This window comes from Aquarana catesbeiana, linkage group LG04, assembly GCF_042186555.1.
Source record: "Aquarana catesbeiana isolate 2022-GZ linkage group LG04, ASM4218655v1, whole genome shotgun sequence".
NCBI lineage: Eukaryota > Metazoa > Chordata > Amphibia > Anura > Ranidae > Aquarana > Aquarana catesbeiana.
This window is the reverse complement of record NC_133327.1, coordinates 293,573,199-293,587,642: the sequence shown is the minus strand read 5'-3', so window position 1 is coordinate 293,587,642 and position 14,444 is coordinate 293,573,199. Positions and strand designations below refer to the sequence as shown.

At 37.4% G+C, this 14,444-nt stretch overlaps 1 protein-coding gene across 13 annotated transcripts in view; it reads left to right on the top strand.

Moving 5' to 3' along the window:
• Positions 1–14,444, top strand: part of DST (dystonin) — a 690,079-nt gene that overhangs the window by 642,150 nt on the left and 33,485 nt on the right. For all 13 annotated transcript variants that reach the window (XM_073626702.1, XM_073626693.1, XM_073626691.1 and 10 more), the window contains 5 exons: positions 26–145; positions 3,489–3,658; positions 6,687–6,846; positions 9,947–10,141; positions 10,604–10,732. In XM_073626702.1, the coding sequence (XP_073482803.1) occupies positions 26–145; positions 3,489–3,658; positions 6,687–6,846; positions 9,947–10,141; positions 10,604–10,732 (774 nt within the window). The remainder of the gene's footprint in view (positions 1–25; positions 146–3,488; positions 3,659–6,686; positions 6,847–9,946; positions 10,142–10,603; positions 10,733–14,444) is intronic.

The window sequence follows — 14,444 nt, the reverse complement described above, 5'->3', positions numbered from 1 at the left end:
TCACAATTTTGTATCATTGTCACAGTTCCAGGAAGCCTTTGACAAACTTATGGAATGGCTGGAGGAATCAGAAAAATCTTTAGATTCAGAACTTGAGATTGCAAATGACCCAGACAAGATCAAGACGCAACTGACAACACATAAGGTCAGTGATGTAAACAGTCATGAACAAATGATGATATGATTCACTACTGTTAATTCTTCACAATGCTATTCTATTGGGTAGATTTACTAAAACTGGTGCACTCAGAATCTGGTGCAGCTGTGCATGGTAGCCAATCAGCTTCTAACTTCAGCTTGTTCAGCTAAGGTTTGGCAATAAACCCCGGAAGCTGATTGGTTTCTATGCAATGTTGCTCCAGATTTTGCACTCTTCAGTTTTAGTAAATAACCCCTATGAGTTAATGGACTCACTGAAACACTGTGCCCCCCCCCCCCCAAGCAGACATATTTGTATTTCATACATAAAATGGAAGGTAGAGTGATTGCAAACTAAGTGTTTGCTCCCTCTAGTGGCTAAACTACAGTTCTCTATATTTAACAAAATAAAATAAATAGAGAGCACATTTTCTATTGCATCCTATTCAGCTGTACCTCTGTTGATTTTTATGGCTGAAGTCTACCTTTCAATTTCTGTAAACCACTTACTCAATTTTGGCTATGTATGTCTATACAATATGCTTACAGCCAATAATCTGTTTGTTAAAGAAATAGAGAGCAAGATTATAAAGTCATATCAAACACTGAAATAGTAAATCAAACTATCTGCTCACTGAACTATACTTCCCCTTTAACGGACAATTTCAATATATGGAATTTGTGGTTGCACATACAGTATGTGTTAACCCTGTTGCTTATGAAATCAAAACCAGCAACCCAAGAAACATATTGCACTAGCCCATATCAGCTTATCAAATCTCAAAAAATGAAATTAAATATTGTATTCTACTAAATTCCTGTTTCTTTTCACTTTGTTCCTTGCATTGAATTATCAAATAGGCATGTTTTTTTCCACTTTTGAAAAACTGCTTTCATTTAAAATGTTATAATAAAATATTTCAAGTCATTGACAATCATTTACAAGCATATAATATTCTTTTATTATTTAGTAGTAACTTGAAAGCTGCTTAAACAGCGAAAGAAGGCAAGTTGCTGACTTTGTAGATTTTTCATAAACTGGCCATACACTGAAAATCTTGTCCGTCTGATCAGGAATTTGCTACATGGGTGGCCCTGTTTGCCCCCTTCTGCCCATCATCGTTAGATTAAAGAATCAAAGGAGCCGACTAGAAAATTTTCATTTGAACAATGCCTGCATTGAATCAGATGCAGCCGCTGTTCAGGTGTCCTGACAGCCATCTTCAGCAGCTGTCAAAATACAATAGGCAAAGCAGGAGATTTGTCCATCTGTACTGTAAAGCGTGGGCAGAGAAATACGTTTGGCTGAATATACACTAGTAGATTTTTTTTAAACAACAAACGTTTATATGAAAATTCTTCTGAATATTCATATGAAAATACTCAGTTTATTCCATGACCTGATGAATGCCGTTTGAACGTACTACAAATGTAATTTGTTTTTAGCATTCGATTTTGGAATGAACTTAATTTGTCAAATGAAAACCCCATACTGTTAAAAAGAAACATTTTCCATCCTGCTCCTTTAAATTTCCTTGTCATTACGGTCAAAAACAAACATTGATTTAATCCCACTAACCGAATAAAATTCAAACAAACCTTCTTAAAACAAAAACTTTCAAAGAAATTCTTCTAGTACATGGCCAGCTTTAGATGTTTTTTTTTTTCATTTGGCCCACAAGATGAAGAAAATCTAACAGTGTATGGCTAGCTTTAATCTATAGCTGAGTTCAAGAGAACATTTTTCTTAACCCCTTCACGCTGGACTGGGCTGTTTTCCGTGGGGCCGTATTTTTGCGTATCTTTTTTTGTGCTAGGAGCATGCCTCACAGCACGCTCCCTGCACAGAGACCAGGGTCTCGGCGGGCACCTCGGCCCCGTACTAACGATCGGGACCTGAAACACCCGATTCCAAGTCACCTGATCGCTGTGATAGCCTCTAATTGGCTATTACAGTGATCAGTTAATGTGAAGCTCAACCCTGTGTTTTCTCTCTCTGTGAATGGAGGAGAGAGCTAGTAACTAGTATCAGCATCAGTTAGTGTCAGTGTGTTTTAGGTAGAATAAAAAACGAAATGCACACTATTATTTCTGGGCTGTACTATGGGTACAAGCAACAACTGTAGTATCGTTGCGATAGTCAGGAGCAGGAGAATTTAATTTGGGTTGTTCTTTGGTGGAAGGTTATGGTAGTAACAAGAAATATACAGCTAAATTTAATTTTTTTTTTTTTGGGCCAGTTTTCCTTTGTTAATAAAAACTATCCATTACTATTTACCTGCAAATGAAAGCCCAGTTTGTCCTGAAAAAAAGCAGTAAAAACCACCTGGATGCACAAAGTAATTGTGATGATACAGTTTTACTAACACATATCAAAGTTGCAAAATTGTGCTTAGGCATTAAGATTCGTTTTACCTTTAGGCGCAAAGGGGTTAAGATACTCTTATGCCAATGAACACCATACCAGAACTCTGTCTTAATTATTTTACTTATTATTTATTACAGGTACTTATAGCGCTGTCAATTTACACAACGCTTTACATATATATATATATATATATATATATATATATATATATATATATATATATATATATATAAAACATATATTGTGTTGCACAATAAGTAGTGTCTTGTGTTAACTAACATTGTAAATGATTATTAGTGCATGGTTTTATGTGAAGATTGTAGATATTTTTATAACACAAAAACAAAAGTATATCTAATTAGTATATCTAATCAAAAGGCTTTATTTTTACAATTAATTTACCATTAGATTTCTTAGATAGTGTTCTAAGAGTTTGTTGGACTGAGTAAATCAAAAGTGAGGAGTATAAATTGCAGATCAGCCTTTTCTTACTCTTAGCCTGTGGTCAGTTTTTAGAAATTGCTTAATTAAATTTTTAATAGAAAACACCACTTTACATTTTGAATGGCTTTAACTACAGCCGATGACTGGCCAGTGCATTAAGTAACACGTATATTATATCACATCACTAGAAGAACACTCTGGCACACCCTAAAACTAGCTATTGAAGTAATCTGTACTACATCTCTGCATAAGCCTGGAACACATGGGCTTGGATAATAGACTTGAGCAAAACTTTCCATCCAGACTTTTCAACAATGATGTATTATGACTACATACGCTTCATTTTGATTTACATCTTTATTGTTCCAGTTTTTTTTTTTGGCCAAAAAGATTTGTTTCAAATTCCTCATGAGAAAGCACTATAAAGAAAATCTTTGCTGTTAGAACTGTTGTTTTGATATTTCCTTTACCATCTGCATGTAAACTTGTAAACTTAAGGAACTGCACTAGTATTATTTTTTTTTTTTGTAATGCACAGGAATTTCAAAAAACCCTGGGTGCCAAACATTCTGTCTACGATTCCACCACTAGGAGTGGTCGCTCCTTGAAAGATAAAGCAACACTGAATGATGACATTCAGAAACTGGATGACATGCTCAGTGAGATAAGAGACAAATGGGATACAGTCTGTGGGAAGTCAGTGGAGAGGTAATGAGCATTACAGTGGAGGTGGTTTTGGCTACAAACAAATTGTATTTTTTTTTTTTTTTTTTTTGGTCATTGTAATGAGACAAAAGAAGATAACTTTTGATAAAGTTATTTTTTCTTAAACCCTTAAGTAATCAAAAGTTTTTAGAGTGAATCAGTTTATTCTACTGTCAGACGGCTTAGGAATTCTTTAAATATCCAACTTACAGCCAGTTCCTAAAGGAAAGCTCCTGCAGTCAAGTCCATTTTAAAGTAGATCTAAACAAAAAATGAAAGGCAATAATTTGCTGAACAAATGTCATAAACAACTGATATGTATTATACTGTTTTCACCCTTTTCATCCCTTCATCTCAATGCTGCTGATCTCCTGAAGCCTTTTACAGCCATTTCCTGCCTACATAAATATTTTCCAGCTTCGGTTGCATATTATTGCCTTGGATCAGCTTCTTGATGGTGACAGTGGCATACCATGCCTGTGTAATGTATCCAGTAGAAGCACATGTTACCCAGTGACAATGTAGGAGAGCAGTTGGAAGACAGAGGAAGAGTATTTTTACCCCATAACAGGAAATGCCTGAAAAATTACCCTCATGGCAGGATCACCAGGCATCATTTTATTAAACACTGTAAATTTAAGAGGATTAAAATTGACTTTTGAAATTACTTTAACATTTTAAATATTACACAACAACTATAATCCATTGAGCTTGATGATGGCTTAACAACCTAGGCATACACTGCCACTGACAAAGAGGAAATGGGCATTAGGCACATTAAAAACTGAAGGCCAGCCCCTTTGAAGCTATAACCTTCCCACCTTCTGTTGTCTTTAGATGAATTGATGTCTTTTTCCAAACTGCTGTTTTTTTGCTCCTATTGAAGATTTTTGATTTGTTAAAAGATCTGTTATCTAAAAAAACAATCTTCCATCCTGCTGGCTTTGATGTTCTAGCAGTTAAAACAAAATTTCGCAGAGTCATTTCAGCTTTTAAAATCCCAATCATGTTAACAATTCATAATACTTCTTCCTGCAAGAGTTACCATTGAATGTGAAAGACTTTTTTTCACTGATGTGAATCTCTGCATGTGGCTTTAGAGTGGGCTGTGTTCTTTCTTTCCTCCTGTTAGCGTGGGACAACATTTGGCCTTAAGCACTATTCAAGCTCAGGTTATTTTCCAACATCCTCTTGCTAATCATTGGCTGATTTAAACTTTTTTTTTTTTTTTTTACAAGGGATTACATATGTTGCTCCCAACTTAGACCTTCACTCTAACCATGGGATTTAAACCTAGTATTGTCAGTGTGTTAGAAAGACCTCCTTTTGTGTGTGTTTGTAATAACTCCTTGACATTACTATCCCATAAGGTAGTCTTTCTTGTGGCCAATATTTCAGCCAGAAGGATTTGTGAGTTATCAGCATTGCCCTGTAAGGACCCTATTTGATCTTACATATAGACAATGTTGTTTTAGGACTAACAACCTTTTTACCCAAAGTGGTCACAATGATACCAGAATATTTTATTAACTTTCTGGTGTACAGCACTAGTTTAGCTCAAGGGAATCTCTCGCAATTGTCTGAATGTGGCCAGGGCCATCAGGGTTTCCCTTTTCTGCCACTTAGTCTTTTTTCTATTCCAGAAGGTCCTAAAACAGGGGTCTCAGACAGGAGGCCCTCCAGCTGTTGCGAAACTACCCATGAGGCATCGCAAGGCTGACAGTTACAAACATGACTCCCACAGGCAGAGGCATGATGGGACTTGTGGTTTTGCAACAGCTAGAGGGCCGCAAGTTTGAGACCCCTGTCCTAAAAGGTTCTCTGGCTTCCAGATTCTCTGTTTCTCTTAATTTGACAGGTTGTTGTACAAGTCTATGAATTATGAGATAAAGTGCCTCCTTTTCCCTTTAAAGGCCACTGGGCTAGGACAGTATTTACTTTTTGGGACTCTTCCCATCAGGCTTCTGTGTCTCAGAGCTGTAGGGCTACGAACTGGTCCTCTGTGCAAATGTCCTCTAAGTTTTATATGGTCCATGTGTCTGCCTTGGCAGGCTCTAGTTTTGGTCAAAGCGTTCTGCAAGCAGCTGTTTAATGCCCTTGGTTTACCTTTTGCTTTGTTTTTATCTTGTTGGGCTGGTCACGTTTTATTTTGGTGTTCCCACCCCTCTGTTTGGACTGATTTTGAGTATCACTAGGTTGCCTAATTATCATTAGGTGGAGAAAACAGGATTTTTGTATTCATGGTAAGAGCTTTATCTTTGAATACATTAAGGTACATAACTCCCTTCCCTCATATGCTGTTGTATTATTTTTTGGAACTGAAGGGGATATAGCTTCAAGGGGGAATAGCCTTTAGTTTTTTATGTGCCATGTCTTCATTTTTCCTGTAGGCAGCAGTTATAATCTTAAATTGCTTAATTATCTCAGTGGGTTATGTAGGTACAAAATTTGTTTTTTTCACTGTGCTAATATATACTTATAAGTAATTATACTATAATATAAGTTATAAGGAAATTTTGGTGTGTATTTGTCCTTGCCTATAAGAATGTAAAGTTACTATTGGCCACTGAAGACACCCAGAGATGCTTTTAAACATACTTTTAGTTACCTCCTAGTGCAACTAAGGGGCCAGGAACCTGGGGATCTCTGTTATGAAAAATGACAACTTCAGCCACGAAAAAGGCACGTTAGTCCGCCCCCTTCAGTAGCTATTTGTGGCAGTGGGGTAGGTCAAAGTACAGTCTGCCCCTCCTACTTAGGATTAGCATTGTGTTAGTAGTAAAAAACCTCATATCTGACACACCATATAAACTGGTCTGTGCCAGTTCTATAATGTATGATATCTGCAGTGCTTAAAGCAACAATAAGAGATTTTATTAGATGTTATTAAAACTTTAATTGAAGCATATTTGGAGAACAAATGTCTGTGTCTATTATGTAATATATAATTTACAGTATTGCTGAAGAAATAATACAAATCCGGTTTTCTATTTAATATATGTATTTTTGTGTTTTATTTTCTGTGGCCTAGACAAAACAAACTGGAGGAAGCACTGCTGTTCTCTGGCCAGTTTACAGATGCTTTGCAAGCTCTTATTGATTGGCTGTACAAAGTGGAACCACAGTTGGCTGAAGATCAACCAGTACATGGAGATGTTGATGTAGTGATGAATCTCTTTGACAACCACAAAGTAATGTTCGACTTCTAGCTACCTCTTTTTCTTTCAGATATCTGTTATTTGTATGGTTCAATAAAATGTAATGCCGCGTACACACGGTCGGACTTTTCGTCTACAAAAGTCCGACAGCCTGTCCGACAGACTTCCGGTGGACTTTCGGCGGACTTGCAGCAGACTTTCTAACGAACGGACTTGCCTACACACGACCACACAAAAGTCCGACGGATTCGTACGTGATGACGTACACCGGACTAAAATAAGGAAGTTCATAGCCAGTAGCCAATAGCTGCCCTAGCATGGGTTTTTGTCCGTCGGACTAGCACACAGACGAGCGGATTTCGGGTCCGTCGTAGTTACGACGTAAAGATTTGAAGCATGTTTCAAATCTAAAGTCCGTTGGATTTGAGGCTGAAAAAGTCTGCTGAAAGTCCGGAGAAGCCCACACACGAACGGATTACCAGCCAGCTTTAGTCCGTCGGCGTCCGTTGGACTTTTGTAGACGAAAAGTCCGACCGTGTGTACGCGGCATAATTCCTTATTTAGATTAGTACTTGATGTGTAAAGAAAGCCATAGAAATAGTTTTCTGCTTCTATTAGATTCTTTTTTTTTAATTGTCACACCCACCTTGCCATTTCTTCTAAGCTAGGGAGCTATAGGTTGCCCACCTCTGGTGGTATAAGTGCTTGCTTCACCTTATTCATGATCACTGCATGTATTTATATATTTATTTAAAAAGTGTGTTTGGGGATTAGATAGGGTCAGTACATCAGAACCACTCATGTGTACATGTATGGTATTACCCATATACATAGACACAAGTACAAATGATTGCATTACGACACACAAACACACCACACTTCTGTCCACATATTATTCTCTTTCATGCACAATTAAACCTACTCACAAACATGGACATCTACGTGGACACTCCCATATGCATTCTCACGCATACCCTGTGCAAACTTCTATTCCTGTAAACTCCAACATAAATTTTCCTAATTATATTCATACATTCACTTTATAACGTATTGCATACAGTGGGGATCGAAAGTTTGGGCACCCCAGGTAAAAATGTGTATTAATGTGCATAACGAAGCCAAGGAAAGATGGAAAAATCTCCAAATGGCATCAAATTACAGATTAGACATTCTTATAATATGTCAAAAAAAGTTAGATTTTATTTCCATCATTTACACTTTCAAAATTACAGAAAACAAAAAAATGGCGTCTGCAAAAGTTTGGGCACCCTGCAGAGTTAATATCTTGTACTGCCCCCTTTGGCAAGTATCACCTGCTTGTAAACGCTTTTTGTAGCCAGCCAAGAGTCTTTCAATTCTTGTTTGAGGTATCTTTGCCCATTCTTCCTTACAAAAGTCTTCCAGTTCTTTGAGATTTCTGGGCTGTCTGTCACGCACTGCTCTTTTAAGGTCTATCCATAGATTTTCAATAATGTTGAGGTCAGGAGATTGTGAAGGCCATGGCAAAACCTTCAGTTTACGCCTCTTGATGTAATCCCCCATGGATTTTGAGGTGTGTTTAGGATCATTATCCATTTGTAGAAGCCATCCTCTCTTTAACTTCAGCTTTTTCACAGATGGCATCAAGTTACCATCCAAAATTTGCTGAAATTTTATTGAATCCATTTTTCCTTCTACTCGTGAAATGTTCCCTGTGCCACTGGCTGCAATACAACCCCAAAGCATGATTGATCCACCCCCATGCTTAACAGTTGGACAGAGGTTCTTTTCATTAAATTCTGTGCCCTTTCTTCTCTAAACGTACCTTTGCTCATTCCGGCCAAAAAGTTCTATTTAAACCTCATCGGTCCACAGAACTTGTTTCCAAAATGCCTCAGGCTTGTCTATATGTTCATTTGCAAAGTTCAAGCGCTGATTTTTGTGGTGAGGACGTAATAGAGGTTTTCTTCTGATAACTTTTCCATGAAGACCATATTTGTACAAGTATCTCATTATAGTGGAATAGTGTACCACAAGTCCAGTGTCTGCCAGATCTTTCTGGAGGGATCGTGCAGTCAAACGTGGGTTTTGAATTGCTTTTCTCACATTCCTGCGAGCTGTTCTGTCTGATATTTTTCTTGGTCTTCCAGATCTTGCTTTAACTTCCACTGTTCCTGATGACTGCCATTTCTTAATTACATTCCGAACAGAGGATGTTGACATCTGAAAACGCTTTGCTATCTTCTTATAGCCTTCTCCAGCTTTGTGAGAGTCAACTATTTTCAGTTTCAGTTTTCTAGACAACTGCTTAGAAGAACCCATGGTGCTGATTGTTGGGGCAAGGTCAGATGAGTCTGGCCATTTAAAACCTTTGAGATTGGCATCACCTGGTCTTCCCAGACGATGATTGAGAACAATCCATGACACTGGCAGGTCTCAGCTTTGCAAAGGGGGCAGTGCATGCTACAAATTCTGCAGGGTGCCCAAACTTTTGCAGACACCATTTTTTTGTTTTCTGTAATTTTGAAAATGTAAATAATGGAAATAAAATCAAACTTTTTTTGACATATTATAAGAATGTGTAATCTGTAATTTGATGCCATTTGGAGATTTTTTCCATCTTTCCTTGGCTTCGTTATGCACATTAATACACATTTTTACCTGGGGTGCCCAAACTTTCGATCCCCACTGTAAATGCTCTAAAGATACATGTACACAGACCAAAGACCCAATTACCTCCATACCCCTATAGACATATCATTTGACAAATACTTAGAATAGCACAAACAACAATAACATCATCACAGAAGTTCTAATCCTTCCACATTTTGGTACAAAAAAGGTTTTTTTGTTGCTGTATCTTTCATTGCTGGAAAGGTTTCCAATAACATTCTGTCCTTCTCACCCGTCATCAAGAACTGACTGGAAATCTCCCCAGTAAGAACACAGCAATAAAGACCAAAGAGAAGTTCTAACCCCTCCTTACGCTATCCAATGTAAAAGAAAACATTTTTTGACAATTTTTGGGTATTAATGTTAGACAAAAAATGTAGAATGCAATGCGCTGATATTCCGATCCTTGAAGAGTATTAAAGAAGTAGAGGCTGATTTATCTTGTGTCTTGCATTATAGTAAAGCCATCTTTCTCTCTTAGGTTTTTCAAAAAGAGCTGGGAAAGAGAAGCAGCAGTATACAGGCCCTCAAGCGTTCTGCCAAAGAGTTAATTGAAGGAAGTCGTGATGACTCTTCTTGGGTGAAAGCCCAAATGCAGGAATTAGGCACCCGCTGGGAAACTGTATGCACTTTATCTATATCCAAACAGACCCGACTGGAAGAAGCGCTGCGCCAGGTGGGCTCATGTAGGGATTATAATTAGTCATAACATGAATTCCTGTCCTGTACTTCATTAAAGAGGTCATTTCTCACCAAGGGCTGAGTGAATATACCAGTCTGGTCTCTGCTCTGAACTCTGACAGGAGACAGTTTACACTAGTGAAAATTCAGTTAAAGCTAGCCTGGCAGATTTACAGCTCAGCTTATGTAAAGACTCTTAAATGAAAGAAGAGATGTTCTGTTTATAAATCACATGTTTTCTGCCAGCCAAATAGTTCTTGACACACTGGCATTTTACAGATCCATAAGGTGTGCGTTATAGTTCTTATGTGCAGTCAGTTTATTATTTATGAAGATGTTATAACTGTGTTCAGTGGGAAGATGTGTCCGTTTGTGGTGTAAGAACTTACTGTATCTTTATAAAGAAAAGCTATTTGGATGTAATAAACTGCATTTAACAGATTATGTATCATTCCAGGCAGAGGAGTTTCACTCAGCTGTGCATGTCTTGTTGGAGTGGCTGGCTGAGGCAGAGCAGACTCTGAGATTTCACGGGGTCCTCCCCGATGATGAAGATTCTCTAAAGACACTAATTGAACAGCACAAGGTAAGTAAAAAAGTATACATAAATTAAAAAAGATGTGGCATGAATTTGGAATGTTCCTTTCATTCCAGCAATAACGGAAAAATGCATATACACAAAAAACAGAATGTTGCCTTTTATGTAACTTTGTTTTTTCAGCATTTTTCTGTATTGTTAAATCTTATGTCTGGGCTAGGAGGTTACGGCTTTGCATTATTGTACATTACAAATAAATACCTTATAACCACTCTTTTAGAATGGCTTCAGTATGTTGCTATTGACTAAATGACAGGGAATGCAAATAAAACGATTTACACATGTTGTTTTAAATTAAAATTAATTGGATAATTATATTTAAAATAAACAGTTGCATTTTTTACCCATTTGACAGCTTGGTCTCATTTAAAAGTGGTTTAAACATCTAAACTGTTAAAAGATGAATGTTACATTTCTGTAGGGTTTGGGTTTTCAAGTTATCACTTTTTCTCAGGCACTTTTCTTCTGTTTTACCAGTGATTGACATACAACCACTTTCAGGGAGGTTTTACTGCCTTTAAAAACTAAAACATAAACCTGATAGCCATTGTCACTTACCAGTAGTTTATCAGTGGCATTATTATATGCTGTCAGAGAAAAGAGATGATATGTGGGAGATACAGACATTCTGTCAGCTTTGATGTGTAATGCATCTTATATCTCCTTATTACTTTTAACCCCATATACCTGTGTATTATAATGTGTTAGTTTTGCTTTGGTTATAAAAAAAAGATTGTATAAGATGTGCCTTTTAAAGCCTGTTTTATTCTATAACAAGAGCCTGTTCACACCAGCCTGTGCAAGTTATGCTCCGTATGATGCTGCGCACTGGTGTCCCTTGCGTACGGGCAGTGAAAAGCGTTGTTACAATTCATCACACTGTTTCATTTTTTGCTTTCATTTTTATAAACTTTTTTGAAGTGTCACAAAATAACACTTCATTTAACTCTATGCACAACAGCATGTTGCCATGTGCTAGCAAGCAGCGCCACACGATTTTGCAGGTTGCTTAAAAATGCAGACATGCTACATATATCAGTGCCCCTATATGGGTTGTTTCACTATGTTCTTGTATTGAACCTGCATTGATCAATACTGATCTTTGCAGCAATGAACCCTTAAATGGAAATGTTATTAAAAACATTTAAAGGGAACTTCTAGGTCCCCAAGTAGAGTCCCCACTGTTATATGCAACTGCTTACTTTGGCTTTTGGAAGTCAGCACATTTAATTGCTCAAGTCCACCTCCAGCTGACCATTATAAGGAGCTGAATGTGATGAGAGGCATAGCTGACCTAATGTGAAGCGCAAAAAGAGGTGGGCCGATATGCAGACTTTATAGTTTAAGTGAAACAAATTACAGTGCCCTAGATGTTAGGGCTACTGGGGTTCTCCAGAAGACTGGCACCTCTGGGTGCCTGCATAAACTATCTATTGCAACTTTATTGTGTTAAAGTTCAGTGAAATTAGAATTTGATTCAAAGACAAATCTGCAGGAAAAAAAAATTAATCATCTGACTCTGATTGTTTACATGAGAACAGAAACATAAGGTATAAAAAGTTCACCAGCTTGCAAGACATCTTTATTAGGCAAAGGCATTCAAATTACAACAAGCATGATGTTTATTTTGGAACAACAGTACAGAACGGAAAGAAAAGAAGTGTTACGTCTCCTTGCTGTTTTTTATAAATTTCTGAAGCACTCTTGTTATCTTATACTTGATAATGTTTTAGACAGGTTTGTTGAGATCACTGCCAATATATTTATCTTGGCTTATTTTTGTGGTTTGCATGTTGAGATTTTTTGGATGGTAGAGTAGATTACAATTGGTGTTTGCTAAAAAAAACAAAAACAAATGTGAAAGTCCTCCAACTCACAGCATTTGACACTTGTCCTACATTAGAATACATATGCCTTAATCCCGCTATTCCCATAAATAAAAGATGATAACGGAATTGTTCATTTAATTGAAAATGTAAGCGTCATGACATCTTCATTGCTCTGGCATAGTATTGTAACGTATCAGTGCAGCAAATACTTTTTTTTTTTTTTAATATTTTTTTCTTATTTAGGTTGGACATAGTCATCCAGAAATCCAAGTAAACTGTTTTCTTTTGGTAGACATATGTGGACTGATTTACGAATAGTGTTGAGAATCTTCACATTGTAAATATTGTCCATTCATTGTACAGAATTCTTGGTCAGTTCTAAAAGTAGACTTAAAGTAGATATAAACCCTTACATGTATCAAGTGAAGTGAACAGCCTCAGATGATACACAGAGATAAAACAAATCTCCCTACATAATTTACATGTACAGTTGTGCTCATAAGTTTACATAACCTGGCACAGCTTATGATTTCTTGGCCATTTTTCAAAGAATATGAATGATAACACAAAAACATTTCTTCCACTCATGGTTAGTGTTGGGATGAAGCCATGTATTATCAATCAACTGTGTTTACTTTTTTTTAAATCATAATCACAACAGAAACTACCCAAATTACCCTGATCAGAAGTTTACATACCCTGGTGATTTTGGCCTGATAACATGCACACAAGTTGACACAAAGGGGTTTGAATGGCTATTAAAGGTAGCCATCCTCGCCTGTGATCTGTTTGCTTGTAATTAGTGTGTGTGTATAAAAGCTGTATAAAATGAATTTCTGGACTCCTGACAGACCCTTGCATCTTTATCCAGTGCTGCACTGATGTTTCTGGATTCTGAGTCATTGGGAAAGCAAAATAATTGTCAAAGGAAAAAGGTAGTTGAACTATATAAAACAGGAAAGGGATATAAATAGATATCCAAAGAATTGTGAATGCCAATCAGCAGTGTTCCAACTCTAATCAAGAAGTGGAAAATGAGGGGTTCTGTTGAAACCAAACCACGGTCAGGCAGACCAACTAAAATTTCAGCCACAACTGCCAGGAAAATTGTTCGGGATGCAAAGAAAAACCCACAAATAACTTCGGGTGAAATACAGGACTCTCTGAAAACATGTGGTGTGGCTGTTTCAAGATGCACAATAAGGAGGCACTTGAAGAAAGATGGGCTGCATGGTTGATTTGCCAGGAGAAAGCCATTACTATGCAAATGACACAAAGTATCCCGCTTACAATACGCCAAACAGCACAAGCCTCAAACCTTCTGGCACAAAGTCATTTGGAGTGATGAGACCAAAATTAAGCTTTTTGGCCACAACCATAAACGCTACATTTGGAGAGCAGTCAATAAGGCTTATGATGAAAGGTACACCATCCATTCCTACTGTGAAACACGAAGGGGGATCGCTGATGTTTTGGGGATGTGGGAGCTGCAAAGGCACAGGAAATTTGGTCAAAATTGTTGACAAGATGAATATAAAAAAAATACTGTAGGGACATTTGCATTCAGCCAGGAAGCTGCAAATGGGATCCAATGATCCAAAAGACAAGGCCAAGTCAGCCTGTCATTGGCTACAGTAGAATAAAGTGAAGGTTCTGGAGTGGCCATCTCAGTCTCCCAACCTCAATGTCATTGAGCCAGTCTGGGGAGATCTCAGATGATCTTGGGTCATGCAAGACAGCCCAAGAATTTACAGAAACTGGAGGCTTTTTGCTTAGAGGAATGGGCAGCTTTACCATCTGAGAAGATAAAGAGCCTCATCCACAAATACCACAAAAGACTTGAAGCTGTCATTGATGTTAAAGGGGGCAAT